Source organism: Dermacentor variabilis, chromosome 11 (genome assembly GCF_050947875.1).
Source record: "Dermacentor variabilis isolate Ectoservices chromosome 11, ASM5094787v1, whole genome shotgun sequence".
Classification (NCBI taxonomy): domain Eukaryota; kingdom Metazoa; phylum Arthropoda; class Arachnida; order Ixodida; family Ixodidae; genus Dermacentor; species Dermacentor variabilis.
In genome coordinates this window covers 69,636,716-69,653,390 of record NC_134578.1, presented here as the reverse complement: position 1 = coordinate 69,653,390, position 16,675 = coordinate 69,636,716, and the positions used below count along the sequence as shown (strand labels likewise).

Here is a 16,675-nt window from a genome sequence, read left to right as displayed (position 1 = left end):
GGCTTCCGAAGAGCGAGGTCTACAAGTGATAATCTTGTTCTCCTTGAATAATATATAAGTGATGCATTTGTACACAGCCAATGCTGTCTATCTGTATTCTTTGATCTTGAGAAGGCATATGATACTGCCTGGCGATACGGTATTCTGCAAGACCTGTCATCCTGTGGAATTTGTGGTAGCATGCTGAACATTTCCCAAAATTACTTAACTGAAAGAAAGTTCCGCGTAAGAATTTGCAATGTAGTATCACGCACTTTTATTCAAGAAATCGGTGCACCACAGGGAGGAGTGCTAAGTTGCACACTTTTTATAATCAAAATGAACTCTCTCCGCTTTGTTACAACATCCCTGTTGTCTTATTCTGTCTATGTGGATGACATCCAAATCAGCTTTAAATCTTGCAACCTGTCCATATGTGAACGCCAGATACAGATGAGTGTTAATCGGCTCAGAAAATGGGCAGACCAAAACGGGTTTAGACTCAGTGCAGAAAAGACTTACTGTGTGCTGATTTCTAGACAAAGAGGGGTATGTCCTGGCGTTTACATTAAGATGCATGGGAGGAGCCTGGTAAATGGAAAGAACAAAATATTCTGGGTGTAATCTTCGATAGTAAGCTAACCTTCATGCAGCATATAAAACAGTTGAAGCTGAAATGTCTGAAAACTATGAACATTTTAAAGATGTTATCTCACCAGTCGTGGGGAAGAGATAGGTATTGCCTCCAATCCCTTTTTAAAGCCTTCTGTTGTCACGCAAAGATTATAGATGTATTGCTTGCCAGTCGGCTTCAAAGACAACACTTAAGCTACTCGATCATCTCTATCAATTGGGAATCTGCCTAGCACTTGGTACCTTTCGTACGAGCCTTGTCCAATGTATCTGCAGAGTCGGATCAGTGACCACTGGATTATCAGCGTACATATGTCGGAGTCACCTATGCAGTAAGAACCATGTCGCTGAAACAACATCTATGCAAAGCACTCATAAGTGATCAGTCCACAAATCAGTTGTATTTAAAGAGGCCTTCCCACGCCCCGCCGTTCCAGTTAGCAGTAAAATCTGTTGCGGAAAAACTCGGAGTTGTTTTCACAGATCTGCAGGAGAGCGACTACGTTAAACACATCCCACTTTGGGAGCAATGTACAGTCACCTGTGACTTGTCCTTTACAGAACTTAACAGAAAGAGTTGTCCAACTGCCCTTCTAGCAACATTTTTTGTCCCTTGAAGATAAGTACAAATCTATAGAATTTTTCACTGATGCTTCAAAGTCTGCAACTTTGGTATCATGTGCAGCCCATGGCCCGAACTTCTCCAAATGTAAAGCCTTGAATAACCATAGCAGCATCTTTACAGTGGCTACGTACGCTATCCTGATCACAGTTGAGTACATAGTACAACAGAAGATAGAAAAGTCTATAACATACACAGATTCCAGAAGCGTTGTCACAGCCCTGTCCTGTGGCAAAGCAAGCCGAAACGCTACATTAAACCAGCTCCTTAAACACTTTCACGTAGCGTATAAGCGAAAACTTGCTCTTGTTGTATGCTAGGTGCCATGCCACTCTGGCACCGCCGGCAATGAAATGGCGGACAAAAATGCTGGACAAGCGGCTCATCGGAATACAATTGATGTAAGCTGGGTGCCTGGTGTAGATATGAAACCTGCAGTACGAAATTTGGATTGGTTGCGCTTTGTAGACGATCACAATTAAGAAGACAGCACAGGCGCGAATTGAGCCTCTCCTGTCCTCTTACTTGTGATCGTCTACAAAGCGCAACCAACCTTCCCAAATACGACGAACCAACTTGCCCAACAACTCATTCTCCTAAACTGCAGTACGAAGGGCGCTCCGTAGTCATTGGCAAGCTGAATGGGACAAGCAAGTTCAAAATAAGCTGCACCTGCTTGAACCGAGGTTAACCAAATATTTTCCACTGAAGCTTCATAGACACACCGAAGTCGCCCTGGCACGACTCAGCATGGGACACACTTATGGCACACACAAACAACCTTGACTGCAACTGATCCACCGACGTGCACAGGCTGCAGAGAGAACCTAACAGTCCTACATGTCCTCATTCAATGTCCTGAACTTCACCGAGAGCGAGTGGCTCATCTTAGAGAACTTTACTCACACCATATACCCCCATCCCTCCATGTTCTTATCAGAGGATGCACTTTTTAACTTTAAAAGAGTGCTTAATTATCTTGCTCAAGTTAAATTTCTAGACATCATCTCATTCCATCCTAACCGTCAGATCGTGCCTCACAGGTGACGTGCAATCTGATGCACTAAAGCATATCTGAACTCTCGCACTTTTTGCGCAAGCAAGAATTGTAAAGCAAGGGGCTCTGACAACCCAGAATAATTTACCATGTGTGCCTGAAGCGAATTCATTTAAGGCCTTATATCTATTTTATTAACTATTTTAGAATTGAAGCACTAGTATTGATAGATCTAACTTACGTGTAGGCCTCTGTGCAGCCATTCTTTTAGGTCATAGTCTAAACTTACTATCTTGATTAATCAAAACACGTGTCCTTGCGCTCTTTGGCCTTAGATGCTCTTGCGCCAATAAACTTCGATCATCATCATCATCAGAAGTGCTTCCAAATATTTCGAATAAATAATTTTTTTTCAGAATAGGTTGGTTGGTCTGAACCGGGAAACATTGTTTGAGAAAATAAATTATTCGTATTACTAAGGCTAGAATTATGGAGCAGCAGCTAGGACAACAGCGCATAAACTAAGGCTATATTTATGGAGCAGCAGTTAGGACAACAGCGTATAAACAGTGCTGTCGAACTACAAAGAAGCCGGCATAGGATCCACGCACAACATTCGACCTACCATCGTCCTTAAATTTACTTTGTCGCTGTCCCAAGCGACGTTGGTGCTTCTGTTTTATTACGCATCTGGAGGACATTTTTCTACACTAGCTGAGAACTATCAGCACATGGCGGTTTTCAAGCATCAGCAAGCCGCCCATTGCTGAAGGTCGTTTTTTGTGATAGTGAAACCTTTTTTAAAGAAGAGAAAGGAACTTTATCTGTGTATGTGCCTATCTTAGTGAAATACCTCGATGCAGTAAGCTGCACAGCATATAGAATTCTAATATTGATGCGCCCAAAGGAAAACCATGCTGTCGCCAGGAAGGGTATACCGAGAGGTAATTTTAAAGCTATTGTCGGCATTTTGGTGAACAGTTTACTGAATTAAAACATTTCGAAAGCACCCGACGACCATTGTGCGTCGATGAAAAGGTGCCCTGCTGTTTATATATGTCCGTCGTCACTACGATCAACTACTCAGTTTTATGTAACCAGTATATAACAAACGTGCTATACTTTCAGTTTTTAACGCTAAATGAACCTATTCTTCAAGTATTTTATTGCAGGAAGCTTAAATGTAATAAGTAGACGGTTGTCGTTACTAGGAAAAATAGACGCCTTAAGTGCTCTTCACCACTTTGACGCTGCAACACACTCCATTACTTGCTGCAAGCACAGCGCCTTCCTTTACGATTGTGGGTAAGTTTCAAAGGCGGTATAGATAATAAATGGCGTTGTTTCGCTCCTTATTTTGCAGACGACTAAGGTTGGCATGTATAAACGTCTCAGCAACAGCTAACTACACTAACGACGTATATCCCGGACAAAATATTACTTACGAAAAATTTTGTGAGATAATGCACCCTGACGTACACAGCGTACTTGCCTACAGAGTAAGCAAAATCTTTTAAAATTCATCAGTGCTATTAATCGTTCATGCTGTGAGAAAGTTGTGTTTATAAATATTAAGTTATGGTGCAAGGAGCGTTCTTTCCATGTGTTTTATAATACGGCATTGTTATTATGTGCCTTAGAGTGAACCCTTTCACAACTTATTTTTTACTAACAGCTGCTTAAAACAGAAACAAAACGGTTTGCTGTGCTTTAGCAACACATGCAAACAAAAAAATTTTAAATGAATACTAGACTTTTGTAGATTATAAGTTGGAGTTATGCTTATGTGGCTTTTATTGAGCTGAAGGGAAAATGTTACGAAAAGAGCAATAGTAATTATACTGTTCGCAGTATCTTATGCTTCAATGGCATATCCAGCCACGCCATAGCACGTATTGCTTTTGAGTGACTCCGCAGAAGCAGTGCGTTCTAGCCTACGTAAACAACGAAATATTTCGGGAGAGATCCACTCAATTGTAATAAAAGAGAAACAATGTACTCTTGAAATGTTAGCACAAATAAAGTTTTAAATCAAAGCGCAACCAGGAAGCCGGAAGTCACATTACAAGGTCGCAAGATGAATCCTTACGGCGATTAGGATTCTTTGCCTACTTCGGCTGTTCTAAAGATATCTCCGTCCGTCCGTCCATCCGCCCGTCCGTTCGTCCGTCCCTCCATCCATCCATCCATCCATCCATCCATCCATCCATCCATCCATCCATCCATCCATCCATCCATCCATCCATGCATCCATCCATCCACCAATCCATCCATCCATCCATCCATCCATACATACATCCATCCATCTATCCATCCATCCATCCTCTTAGGCGACCGGGTGCCCAAAGTTGTATATCTGCTTGGGCCACAAAGTACGTTCTCGCGGTAATGGTGCCGGCGGGGTCGCTTCGTCATCGCTATTCCAGCTTTATGATATGACTCTTCTGATACCGTCGCCGTCACGCCTTCTGTACCGACCCAGTGGTGCGAGTTGTCTAGATGTTTCGGACACTAGGTATGTCCTCATGGTCGTCATGCAGTTCCATTGGCATCATTACAGCATCGTAATTCAACTCTCGTCATGCCTTCGTGGTCATGTCCTCTAAGAGCGGCCCGAATTGTCTAATAGCTTGGGACACAAGGTACGTGCTCGCACTCATCGCGGTCGATCCAGTTTCGTGGTCTGAGCTCAACGTTCCGTCCTTGTCTCGCCTGCTACGCTGACCCAGTGGCTCGATTTGTCGTATAGCCAGTAGCTATACGATCATGGTCGCGATGGTGTCGTGGTTGTTCCAACGACTTTATTCCATTTTCGTCATCCGTCTCTCCTAATGCCACCATCGATATAGTGCTGCATTCGTTCGTTGTCACACCACCACTAGATTATTGTTGTGGTTTTTGCATTCTCATCACTACAGTCTGTAATAATCCCGTCGTTTTCATGCCATACTCGTCATGCAGGCTTCGTGACACACTCATCTTCATCCCGCTGCCATCATACAGTTAGCATGCCATTGGGACCATTGTATCGTCGTAATACAGCGTTCTTCATGCAGTCATTGTCATTCTGTAGTCGTAATGCCTTAGCGGTGGTTCAGTCTTCGTCATTTAATTTTGTCATCGCACTCAAGCCATGCCATTGCCGCCACACCATCGTCATCACACAGTCGTAGCAATAACATTGCCGTCATGCAGTCGTTGTCACTCTATCGTTTTACTACCATCATCACTTCAGTAACATCATCCCATTTTGTGACGCCATCGTCATCATAGCGTCCTCTTTTATCCACAGAAATTCTTGGCCTTTACACCATAAGAATGTGTTCGTTATTCAATCGTGATTTTCAGGTCATGTTCATGCCAACTTCGTCATTCCACTGTTGTCACACAGTGGCTATCATGCGCTCATTATGATACCACTGTCTTGTTCCTGAAATCGTGATCCGCTCAGCTGCGTCATCAGACTCTCACAATGCTATCGTCGTCGCGCCATCGCCGTCGTCCTACCACCGTCGTCAGAGAACCGGCGACATACCATCGTCATCATAGGACCGTCGTCACACTGTCGTTTTACCACCCTCGTCAATAGATAGACGTTAGTCCTTATTCAACAGTATGTCGCAATTACACGGTTGTCATTCAATCGTAATTTTGCTGCCCTTGCTATGCCACCACCGTCATTGAGTAGTCGTCCTCATACCGCCGCTATCACGCATCCGTTGTCATATATACGGAGTTGTGCCATCGTCGTCGTTGCAGCTTCGACATCCTGTTGTCGTCATAGCGTCGTGGTCATGCCAACGTTGTCACTCGCTCGTCGTGATGCCAGTGTCGTCATGTCGTCGATCTGCCGCTGTATTAGTTATACTATTTTCATCATTTAGGAATTGTTATCTCATTTACGTGACGGCGTTGTCGTATAACCACCCATGTCGTTTCGTCGACATCATTCCTTTTTCGTGATTTCATCGTCATCCCTGCATCAGGGCCACGCAGTTGCTGTCATCGGGCAATACTCTTGAGCAACATTGACAAGTGAGTGGCCTACCAAAGCGGAACGATACGAGAGTAGGCAGCATATAACATGAGCAATAAAATCCCAGAGTGACTCGTACAGGTGTTGAATAAACGACACTTGGGAAATGCAGCGGGTTACTACATTTCTTGAATGGTAGTCGCATTATCGTCGACACTCATCGTGAGATGAGGTGTGCCGTTATTTTTCGTATTCATGGTACAGGAGAACAGGACGGAATGTGACATTAAGTGCTGCTGGAATGACACATCAGGCAAGGACTATGAACAAATTTTTGATGGTTACGATACAGAAGCTACAGAAACTTCAGAGACTGTGACTGACGAACAAGGCGAATATAGCGCCGAAGAAAATGATTTTTGTGAAATTCACAGCATGCTGGAGGGAATGACATGCGGCGAAGACAAGGTACGTGGCACCGTATAGAGCATTCTTCCTATTACCAATCTGAACATTTTTATCAAGATGGATATCGGCGTCTCCTGCGATATTTGTTACTTCTCTTAGTAGCGAAATATGTTATTTTATTGTCATATATACCTACGCTTGCCATTATATTGTAATAATTTTGCTTGAAGTCGGTAATAAAGCAACGGCTCATGCAGCTTATTTTTATACCCGATAAATAGAAATAATTTCTGCAATGCAACAAACTTTGCAGAAATCTTCTCATGCTCGCTCCATCGGTCGCCTGTCTGATGTAAGTCACGATAAATTCGTTAGGTGAGAGGTATTTAGCTTCCAACATTGTTCCCAAATTTCTTTATTCAATCTACAAAATTTCAAGCCGCAAATGCACTACAGAAAGGAATGGTAGCAAAGCAAAAAAATATTCATGCAACTTTATAAAGAAAAAAATTTAAGCGATAGCATGGCTGACTGCTGTTTTGGAATATGTGTCTGTAACGTGAATGATCAAAGCAGGAAGGTCATTCCAGTGAATAAATATGCGGGGTAAAAAATGGTACCGTATCGTTCAGCAAGATGGGATCGCAGCTTTACATCTGTGGTCGGGTATAGGTGAAGGGCTGAAAGGTCGGGTGATAAGTTGTGTTTTCACCACGTGGTTGGAGTGATAAGCCTCTTGAAATTGGCCAAGGCCACCACATTTGCGGCGTAATGAAAGATCTGGGAAATTAAAGGCTTTATCATATATGTTGTACTGGAATGGTGGGCATACGCTGATAAAATAAGCGAGCTACTTGATTTCGAATTGCTTCAAGGGTAAGGGTTAGTGATGCTTGATTGCCTTGCCAAATAGTAGATGCATATCGTAGCTCTGAGCGTATTCAGTTTTACAGAAGTAGGAACAGTAGAAATATTATATCGAAGATGTCGTAACCTGCGACCAGCAACACCAGCAATATAATTTGCAAGCATATTCTATGTAATATAACTAGTTAAGTGAAGGCTAAGGTATTTGTGAATGTTAACGAATGCTAGCAAAGTGTCATTCAGCACATATATACATTGATTGACATTGGTGGCCATACGCGACATGGGCTTCGATTTGCACTAGCTGGCGTTAGGTTTCACAAGGCATAAGGCATCATAAGGCATGTGTTACTCTGGCTTCCACCAGAGTGGCACATTGTTCAAATTCTCTTGCAGCGTATATGAATCAGCGTTAGTGATCTTGTTAGGTATGAGACAATCATCTGCGACCAGATTATTGATGATGAGTTTATGCGCTTAGGGAGATTATTTATATAAATAAAGAGCAAAGGCCCCAAACTGGATCGTTGTGGCAGTCCGGATGCAACTGGTGACAGCGCAGATGAATAATTATTAGTAACGATATATTGAGTTTAATTCGAAAGAAACTCCTTCAACCAAAGCAACAGCTATGTATGAATATCAGGCTGGTGAAGTTCATGTTAAGTAGTAAGTGTTAAGGCGGCGAAAAAATCGCTAACGAAACAAAAATGTCCTGTATCACATGAAAACCTTTCTTTACAACCGTGCCCGAATGGATGGAAGAACGAGTTACTTTCTAGGATATCGATGAGATCAGAATATATTAAGTGTTCCAAACTTTCGCATGGAATGCTAGTTAGTAAGTTGGGGTGGTAGCTCTCGGGACAATGCGCGATGCCTGTTTTATGGACTGGTACCACCTTCGTTATTTTCCAGTCTGTAGGTAGCGCTGAGGACTGTACTGACTTAGTAAACTCTGTAGTAGTGTGAGTAAAAATATCTGTTATAGGTCTACCCTATGACCATATGACGATGATGGCATGATAAGGCTGTGAGGACAAATCAGCAATACAACTGCACTAACACGATGGACAATACGACTGCACAAACAGGATGGCATGACGACGCCGGTGCGACAACGGATGCTTTATAGCAACTGTACGAAAATGACGCAATGATGAAGATGGCTTGACTATGGCGGCATAATCACGATGGAATTAGGGCGGCATAATTACAATATAATGATCAAGAATTTACGTAGATGGAACAAAAAGAGGTAATAGATGACAAATACATCACAGAAATGGGATGTTACTGAAGTGGATGGTGGTAAAACGATAGCTTGATAATGACCGCATGACGAAAGTAATATGATGACGACTGTGTGATGAGGATCGCGTGACGGCGATGGCATGATGAGAGTCGGATGGCAAAATTTAAACGACCGCGATAAAAATAATGCCGTAGCATTACGACAGCATGGCAACGAATGCATGAAAACGAATGCAAGACAAAGACTGTCGGATGACGACCCAATGACGACGATGACGTGCCAACGGTATGACGGCGATGGGACAGCGACGCATTTATCACAAACCCTCTATGACGACCGTGACATGATGACGAGATTTCTGGCAGGCTGGAGGATGACGATGGAACGACCCCAACGGCACCACGACGGTACTGCAACATCAAATGAATGACAACTGAATGAAAACGTCGGCATGACGTGAGTAGAATGACAAAGTTGAAACGACGAATTTGGCACGACCACGATGGCATCATGATCATGAGCACGCAGCTAGTGCTCGAACAGGTAGGCAACTTGGGCCACTGGGTCGGCGTAAGCGGCTAGATAGGTTCTTAGATAGGCGCTCAAAACGGCCGAAGCAAGCAAATCATGGAAATCCCATTAAAAGTGCCGGTGAATTAATGTACTAAATTGTTTCGCACAGGCTATGGGGACAGTGTCAATTCATGACCTATATTTACAAGTGATCTGGAATAGTGCTAGCCAATTTGAACAAGAAAATAACTTAGAAAACACTTTGACAGTAACAAAATATTGTTAAGTAACTTGTTCAGTGTAAGAATCACCATCAGCTTATGCATGAAAAAAATGGGGTAGGTACATCAAAAGTATGTGCAGAAGGAGGTCCCGTAGTTAGAAACTGAAATGGCACCTCCTCTGCATGAGGACTAAAATTAATAATACAAACAACAATGCCGACATGTAAAATTTATGAAAATAACAGTTTTTAGAAGACAAGCCATAAATGAACAGAAAAACAGAAGATGAATGCATTAAACAATAACAAGGCTTCGGATTAGTTAACGAGTGAGAAGAACATGCGAGAGACAAATATAGAAACAAAGTTAAAGTTAAAAATACAGCACATACTGCATTCAAATACGAAAATCGAAGGAAGCTACCAGAAAGTGCTTATTTTTTGGAGAAAATATGTGTCTTTTGAGCACTTTTAAAAGAAATGGTAATGTGTTCCAGAGAGATAAAGTTGAAGTATAATGACTTGCTGCCATAGTTGGTGCGAACGTAGGGTAAAATCAAGTTCTTATTTCTTACAATCGAGTATTCTTTACATCAGTAAGGGATGTCTTTGGTATGATGGTTACTGGAATATCATTTCTCACATCAGATTAGAGATAGATCAAGTGTTCAATGTGTTCCAGTAAGCAAGAGGTAGAAAACAAAAGAGGAAGGGCGGAGACTTTCAGCTGAGTAAATGTTCCGTTAGCTACTCTCCACAAGGAGGAGGGGTAAAGCCGTAAAAGATGAGAGAACAGGAGATACAGAAGAGTGCGTCAGTTCTCACTCTCTAGTTCCTTTAAATAACAATATACCAATTTTAAAGTAGTTTGGACGATTTCGGCTGGGACCAGGGTACAATAATTACAGCTTCGGTAAGGGGACGGTAGTCAACCTTGTCAAGTGTGGTGCTGAGGACTTTGTCCATTGAAACGATGACAATCACACTGAAGGTGCGCAATCGTCTCTTTACAGGGCACAATTTAGGAAGATAGGGCGATTATTTCACCAGGAAATGCTGGTACCGGATACTTAGAATGAAACAGATTGAGTAGTAAAATACTTGTTCCAGAAATGTTCAGTACACTTGATCGCTAAATGTTAAAATATGAGCAGTAGCTTTGGCTACTCCGCTCACGGTGAGAAATTGGCCCTGTAAATTATCGAGAAACTGATTAAAGCAAGTCATTCTTATCGAACCTTCATGGGCTTCACGGATCACGCCAGCTGCGGCTGCTGCTTTTATACAAAATAGCTGGCACGTAAGACACCGCCATCAACTCTACTGCCCTTATAGGTATTCATTGTGGTGGTCTCGTTTCCCACGGAATGACCCAGCAGTGAAACAAACCAGGCCTAAATATTGTCATTGCAGCAAATATTCTTCATGAAAGAGCAAAAGTCTTTCAATAAGCAATCCTTTCTAACTTTTGTATATCTACTTTCCCAATGAGTAGGCCACTATCGCTCTTATTCGTCCATCGTGCCAATGCCAATTACACCGGTTTGATATGACCACCGCAAGGTGATGATGGTGGTTTTCATAGTTTGACAGATACCAATGGACAAAAAACGGGTGATACATATACAATAAATAAAAAGGAAGTGAAAATATTTCAGCAGAACCCATTTGACAATCCCTGTCGACGATAAAACAATTAGCATTGACGCAGTGTAGAGTGAACCGTATTGCTGAAGATTCATTTAATTTAAAGAAATCGAGGACACCTGACCACTCCTTATGAGTTGCGAATGCGAAGTCGTTATATCGCATTTTTCTCCGGTCATTTTGCTCCGTCGAGTCGCGCCCGGCGTCGCAGTACGGGAATTTAGGTTCAGTTTCACCGCTACAAGTGCGGCCGAGTTTTTGCTCAACAGGCCATTGGATGCTTTTCTATCAAAACTGTAGCAGTCATTTTGAAACTACCATAGCTTCAGCTAAGGGCTCATACACTTTTTTCCAGCTTCGACCCACGTTGCTATGCCGTAAGCGTGCCACACTGGTGACCATTAGCATGACGGCCTGCCGACAAATATATGACGACGACGCAGGGACAATGAGAGAACTGCGAAGAAGGAATAACCGCACCGGAACGGCGAAGGCGTTGATATGGCGACGATAGCGTAAGCAAAGTAGAACGAGGATAAGTGTATGACGGCAATGGTGTGACGAAGTGGGCAATACAAGTATGATACGACGATGATAGCGAGAAGATGATGGGGTTACAGTAGTATGTTGACAAAGGAATGGCGATGATGTCGTAAGAATAACGGCAAGATCACCGTTGGACAATGAAGTTGGAATGACGAGGACGTGATGTTAGATGAAGTGATATGAAATTGCTTCAATATATACTGCGAAACACTACATTTTATTAACTATTGTACAGGAATTAGCTTCAAAGATGAATAACCATAATTGGATCTGTTATATTTAAATATATAAAAAATTCTGTACTGGATATGTACTCTAACACAAAAGAGAGTCAAACGTGTGTACGGTACATCCATTTGTGGACTAATTGCTTTGTCACAACCATTAATTTGTTTTGCAACTAACAGAACGAGGATTAAGAGTTCGCCCCCATGCAGTTTCACCTGTGTAGAATAAGGTTCAATCCTGATTTCCACCTGACCAGAAAAGCAGCTACTCGAAAGAGATACACCAGGAGGATGATTCATTTAACCCTATTTCCTATGATATTGTGACGCTCTTACGTGCATAGTGGTTTCACGCCTCAAACAGTATTCAGGGGCACCGAAGAGTGGTGAACGAAGAAGACGACGTGTGGCTGGCTAGCTGAATCTCGACAGGCGCTCAGCTGATCAAGGCCATCGCATCTAACTCTACCCGGCTTCAATGTAACGCCTTTTGTGGGCGTAACAGAGTGGTGGAGGTGCGGGGTACGACAGAACGTACCACGGAGTCGCAACATCTTGAACTTCACCGGAGCCGTCGTCTTGCCGGTCTCTTGCCAACGACCTTCCCTATGGCTCAGGACGGAGGTGGACAAATGCCAGCTCAAGTTTCACCTTTTCAAAGGTCAGCGCCAGTAGGACCTTTACAGCACTACATGGAACCACTCACGTTCGCGGGAAAAGTGGGCGGAGACGTCGACGAGTGGCTGACGCACTACGCAAGCGTGAGCCGCTACAGCGGAGGGGATTCTGTCACTCAGCTTGAATATGTCGTACTCTTTCTGAGTGAGACAGCGCTGATGTGGTATGAAAACACGAAGACTCCCTAACAACGTGGGAGCGCTTTGTTGAGGAAATTAAGAAGTGTTTTGGCGACACCCACGCCATACAGAAACGCGCCGAGAGAACACTTGCTCAAAGACATCAAGCTCCTGGAGAAACATGCACTATATACAAAGAGGAAATTCTCAAGCTGTGCAAAATCGTAAATTCGCAGATGTCCGAGGAAGACCGAGTCGGACATCTCCTCAAAGGAATTGCAGAAAATGTACACAATTTCCTCATAAGCCGGGAACACGTTGATTCCATCTCAGATGTCGTGCGTTCTTGCCGTACGTTTGAGACGTTGAAGACACGTCGCATTGTGCCAAAATTTGGACGCCTGGCGAATGTGACAACCGATTCCAGCGTCGATGAGAGCCCGTCCGCCGATCTTTCGTCTACTATACGGCAGATTGTGCGTGAAGAACTGCTCCGGCACCAGGAACTTGCGCGCGACGTCATACGACAACCTGATGCTTATTACCCGCAACACATGGCGCCTGCCGCACCCTGCGCATCCTGGCATTCGACGGTATGTGTCACAGACGTCAACCACAGAGGAGCTCCCTAGCCACGTGAAGACACATTCACGCCCGAACACCGACCTGCAGAACACCCTCGCCACAACAGGTTTGCCCGCAGACCGACCGTTCCTCCTGTGCAGCAGGCTCAGCCGAGTAGCTCTGCTACACGACCCCCCACGGCTGAGCGCTTCGAAGGGCAGTTCATCGATCGTCGTTTACCTGTGTGTTATAGCTGTGGCGAGTTGGGCCACATGGCCAGGTACCGCAATCGCCGCTAACCACCGAGGTACGACCGATCGACGATGTCTAGGCGGTACCGCGCTCCTCTGGGCGAAACATATTCGCCCTCGCACACATACTTAGGAAGCTTTCCTCACCAGCACCCGGAGCCGCGGCGGAACCGTTCTCCAGCATCCGATCGCAGCTTGACACCACCACGCGCTCCTCGTGTAAGCAGATCGCCCTCTCCGCGGCGTCGATACCCGTCACCACCTCCGGAAAACTAGCCAGCGCGGCCGTTGGAGCTGAGGTCGCTGGACAATCTTCGATGTCGACAGAGATACCTCCAACCATTTGTATGTTTAAGAATAAGGTGTTTGTATTAATTGACGGTGTTTAATCTATGGCCTTAGTGGAGACGGGAGCAACCGTTTCAGTGATGAGTCTTGCGTTCAAAAGCCTCCTAGGACGAAAGGTGATGTTTCGCTGGGACCGTGCCGATACGTATGGCGGAGTGAGTGGGGAGTTGTATCCTGCGGGCGTGTGTAATGTAGACGTTACCTTGGGTGGTCAAATATTTAACGCGGAGTTCGCTGTTCTGCCTCATTCTACGCATGACGTAATCCTGGGCCTTGATTTTTGAAACTGTGTCGTGCCACCGTCGACTGCAAAACGGGTGAAATCAGTGTAGGCACGAGCTTTTCTGCTGCGTTCATGGAAGGCCCACCGTATCGTGAAAGTGTGCTTTGTATATCCCGGGATATAGTTGTGCCTCCGTTATCCGCAACGTGTGTTTCATTCGCCTGCTTCCGCACCACCGAAGGAACGTTTGACGCTACCGTGGAGCCCGTTCATCTGAGTTGCATCAAGAGGAATGTACTGATACCGTATTGCATGCTGTCAGTTATTCAGGGACGCACCAACTTGTGGGCCGTAAATTGTTCGAGTGAACCTGCAATACTAGCACAGAGTCTGAAACTTGCCGCCTACCATGAAGATCAAGTGCTATCGCTCGCCATTCTTACAGAGGCCCTTGATTCTGCGGATGAGCGCCATTTCGTTAATGTCTGCCCTGCGGCGCACTCCTCATTTCTGGCTATGGTAAAAGAGTCACTCAGCACTAAGCAGCGTCACGAAGTGGCGAATAGTAATACAATGGTAATAGTAAAGTATTAGCGGCGCCTAATGGTATAGCACTAGACTACATGTTCTTGCTGTTTCACTGTGCACTGATAATTACGCCATCGGGGGAGAGCACGTGGGTGTAGGTGGTAATACTTATGTGTATGCTTTTTAATAAAGTTATGTGCGAGTTCTGCGCTTTCCTGAGTCTTTCCTGCTTTCCGTTTTTGTGGTCTTGCGCTGCCCCTTCAGGATGTTCAATTGTAGGAATATCTGTATGGTAAATAGCAATTGGTTTGTCACGACGCATTTTCGACGAGATCTGACGTGCCTACCGCAAGAACATATTAGGCGAGGGAAGAAATTAAGAAGTGGGCAAGCTCGACATTCACGAAGGTACCCTACTCCTTTGGCGGTATAGTGTAGTAAATTATTAAATAAGAGTACATTGAAGAGATCAGGGAATCTTCAGTTAAAAGTCACAACCTAATCTCCCAAGTCTTATATTATTTCCGCTTCTCGTGCTTACACTCCGTGCGATTCACATGCCAAGTCAGAACAGAACGTGACACCCGGTCCTGGCATGTATTATTTACCTACATGATATTTCTAGTAGCTTTTAGTCAGTCAACTTGCACATAATAATCTTTTGTTTCTTTATATTTTTTGCAGACTTGCTACAGAGGCCGTTGCGACGTTTATAATTGGAGTCAGATTATGCAGGATCATGGCACTCTCCGGACGTTTCCGAAAATTTAGTAAACTGTACTGTATTATTACTTTCCATCGGAAAAGATGAAACCTACCTTAATTGCTTAGACAAGGAATGTCTCTCAAGACCAGAAAGTATACTCTGCATGAGGTCGTTATTATTATGTTTGTAAGATGCTTAAAATTTCAGTTTTCAAAAAAGCGGAATGTTAGTTCAACTCCAGAGCACTGGTCCGCCCATGTATGTTCTTCGACGAACTAAAGACAGTAATCTTGAAAATAAATACCGGAGAAAGTCGTACTCCTTTGTTTCAATTGTAGAGCTATAAACTTTACAGATTATTTTTTATTTGTATACAGTCGAAACTGAATTTTATGAACTGATGCCCACCCTCTATTGATTTAGTTAAATTTGGATGTTTGTAAAAACGAGAAAAGAACTTCTTTGGTCATTCGAAAGTTAGAATTGTAACTTAGTGACACGCAAATGTTACCGCGGCATCGCATTTGCCGCAAATAGAGCCATCTGTCGCATAAACCATGAAATAACGAAGGCAACCACCGCCACCGCTGCCGACGCCGTGTTTAGTACGCCATTCCGTGCATGGGCACAGCGTTCAGCCTCGTCAAAATAAAGCTAGGGTGGCGACTGGGGCGCCTAGATGTTTCAGCGCGTCAGTTTTAAAGCACACTCTCGAGGAAAATTCCGTCTGTGTCAGAATTAGAAAGAAATTACTACAGTTTTATTCATTTATTTCAGGAAAAGCTTCGTTAAATCGAGTTCGCCCAATTTATTTTCGTTAATTCGAGTTCATGACAACATCAAACCCTATGGGTACCTGCAGGCGAACGGAAATTTCTTCTTTAGATTGGGACATTCGTAGAATCGAGTTTCGTTAGATCGAGTTCTAACTGTAGCAATTATGTGGCAAACACGGGCGCATTTCTACCGCCGCCGTCGATGTGAGGTTCCGTAAAATTCCAAGGGTGATATAATGGCCGCCGTGAGCCTGTGTCTGCGGGAAACCGTGCGAAGGTAAGCCGGCGATCACGGCTCAATCCCGCCCGCGCAAGCGAGGAAATCGGAGAGTAAGCGCGCCGTCTACGGCCGCGCGCAAAGATACGGGGGGAGGGTATCGAGAGGGGGGGGCGCTTCCTACTCCGGTGGACGCGCGCGCGGCCTTCCGGGCTGCTGTATCTTGAAAGCAATCGTCAACATGGATAGTGTCCGCCGTGCGCCCTGTTTTGCAGCTTAGCCCACGTTGATGCGACACTCGGCACGAAGGTCGATTCGCTCGCTACTGCTGCCGCACTTCCTCACTTCAGGGCTTTCACAGCAGGTTTCCTC

At 44.3% G+C, this 16,675-nt stretch overlaps 1 protein-coding gene across 1 annotated transcript; it reads left to right on the top strand.

Annotated features, from left to right (window-relative positions):
* The first annotated feature begins 3,598 nt into the window (after positions 1 to 3,598).
* Positions 3,599 to 15,590, top strand: LOC142564655 (uncharacterized). Its single transcript, XM_075675745.1, has 3 exons — positions 3,599 to 3,730; positions 6,472 to 6,675; positions 15,289 to 15,590. Exons 1-3 carry the CDS (start codon positions 3,695 to 3,697, stop codon positions 15,373 to 15,375), a joined length of 327 nt encoding a protein of 108 aa, XP_075531860.1. The 5' UTR covers positions 3,599 to 3,694; the 3' UTR covers positions 15,376 to 15,590.
* Positions 15,591 to 16,675: the final 1,085 nt, after the last annotated feature.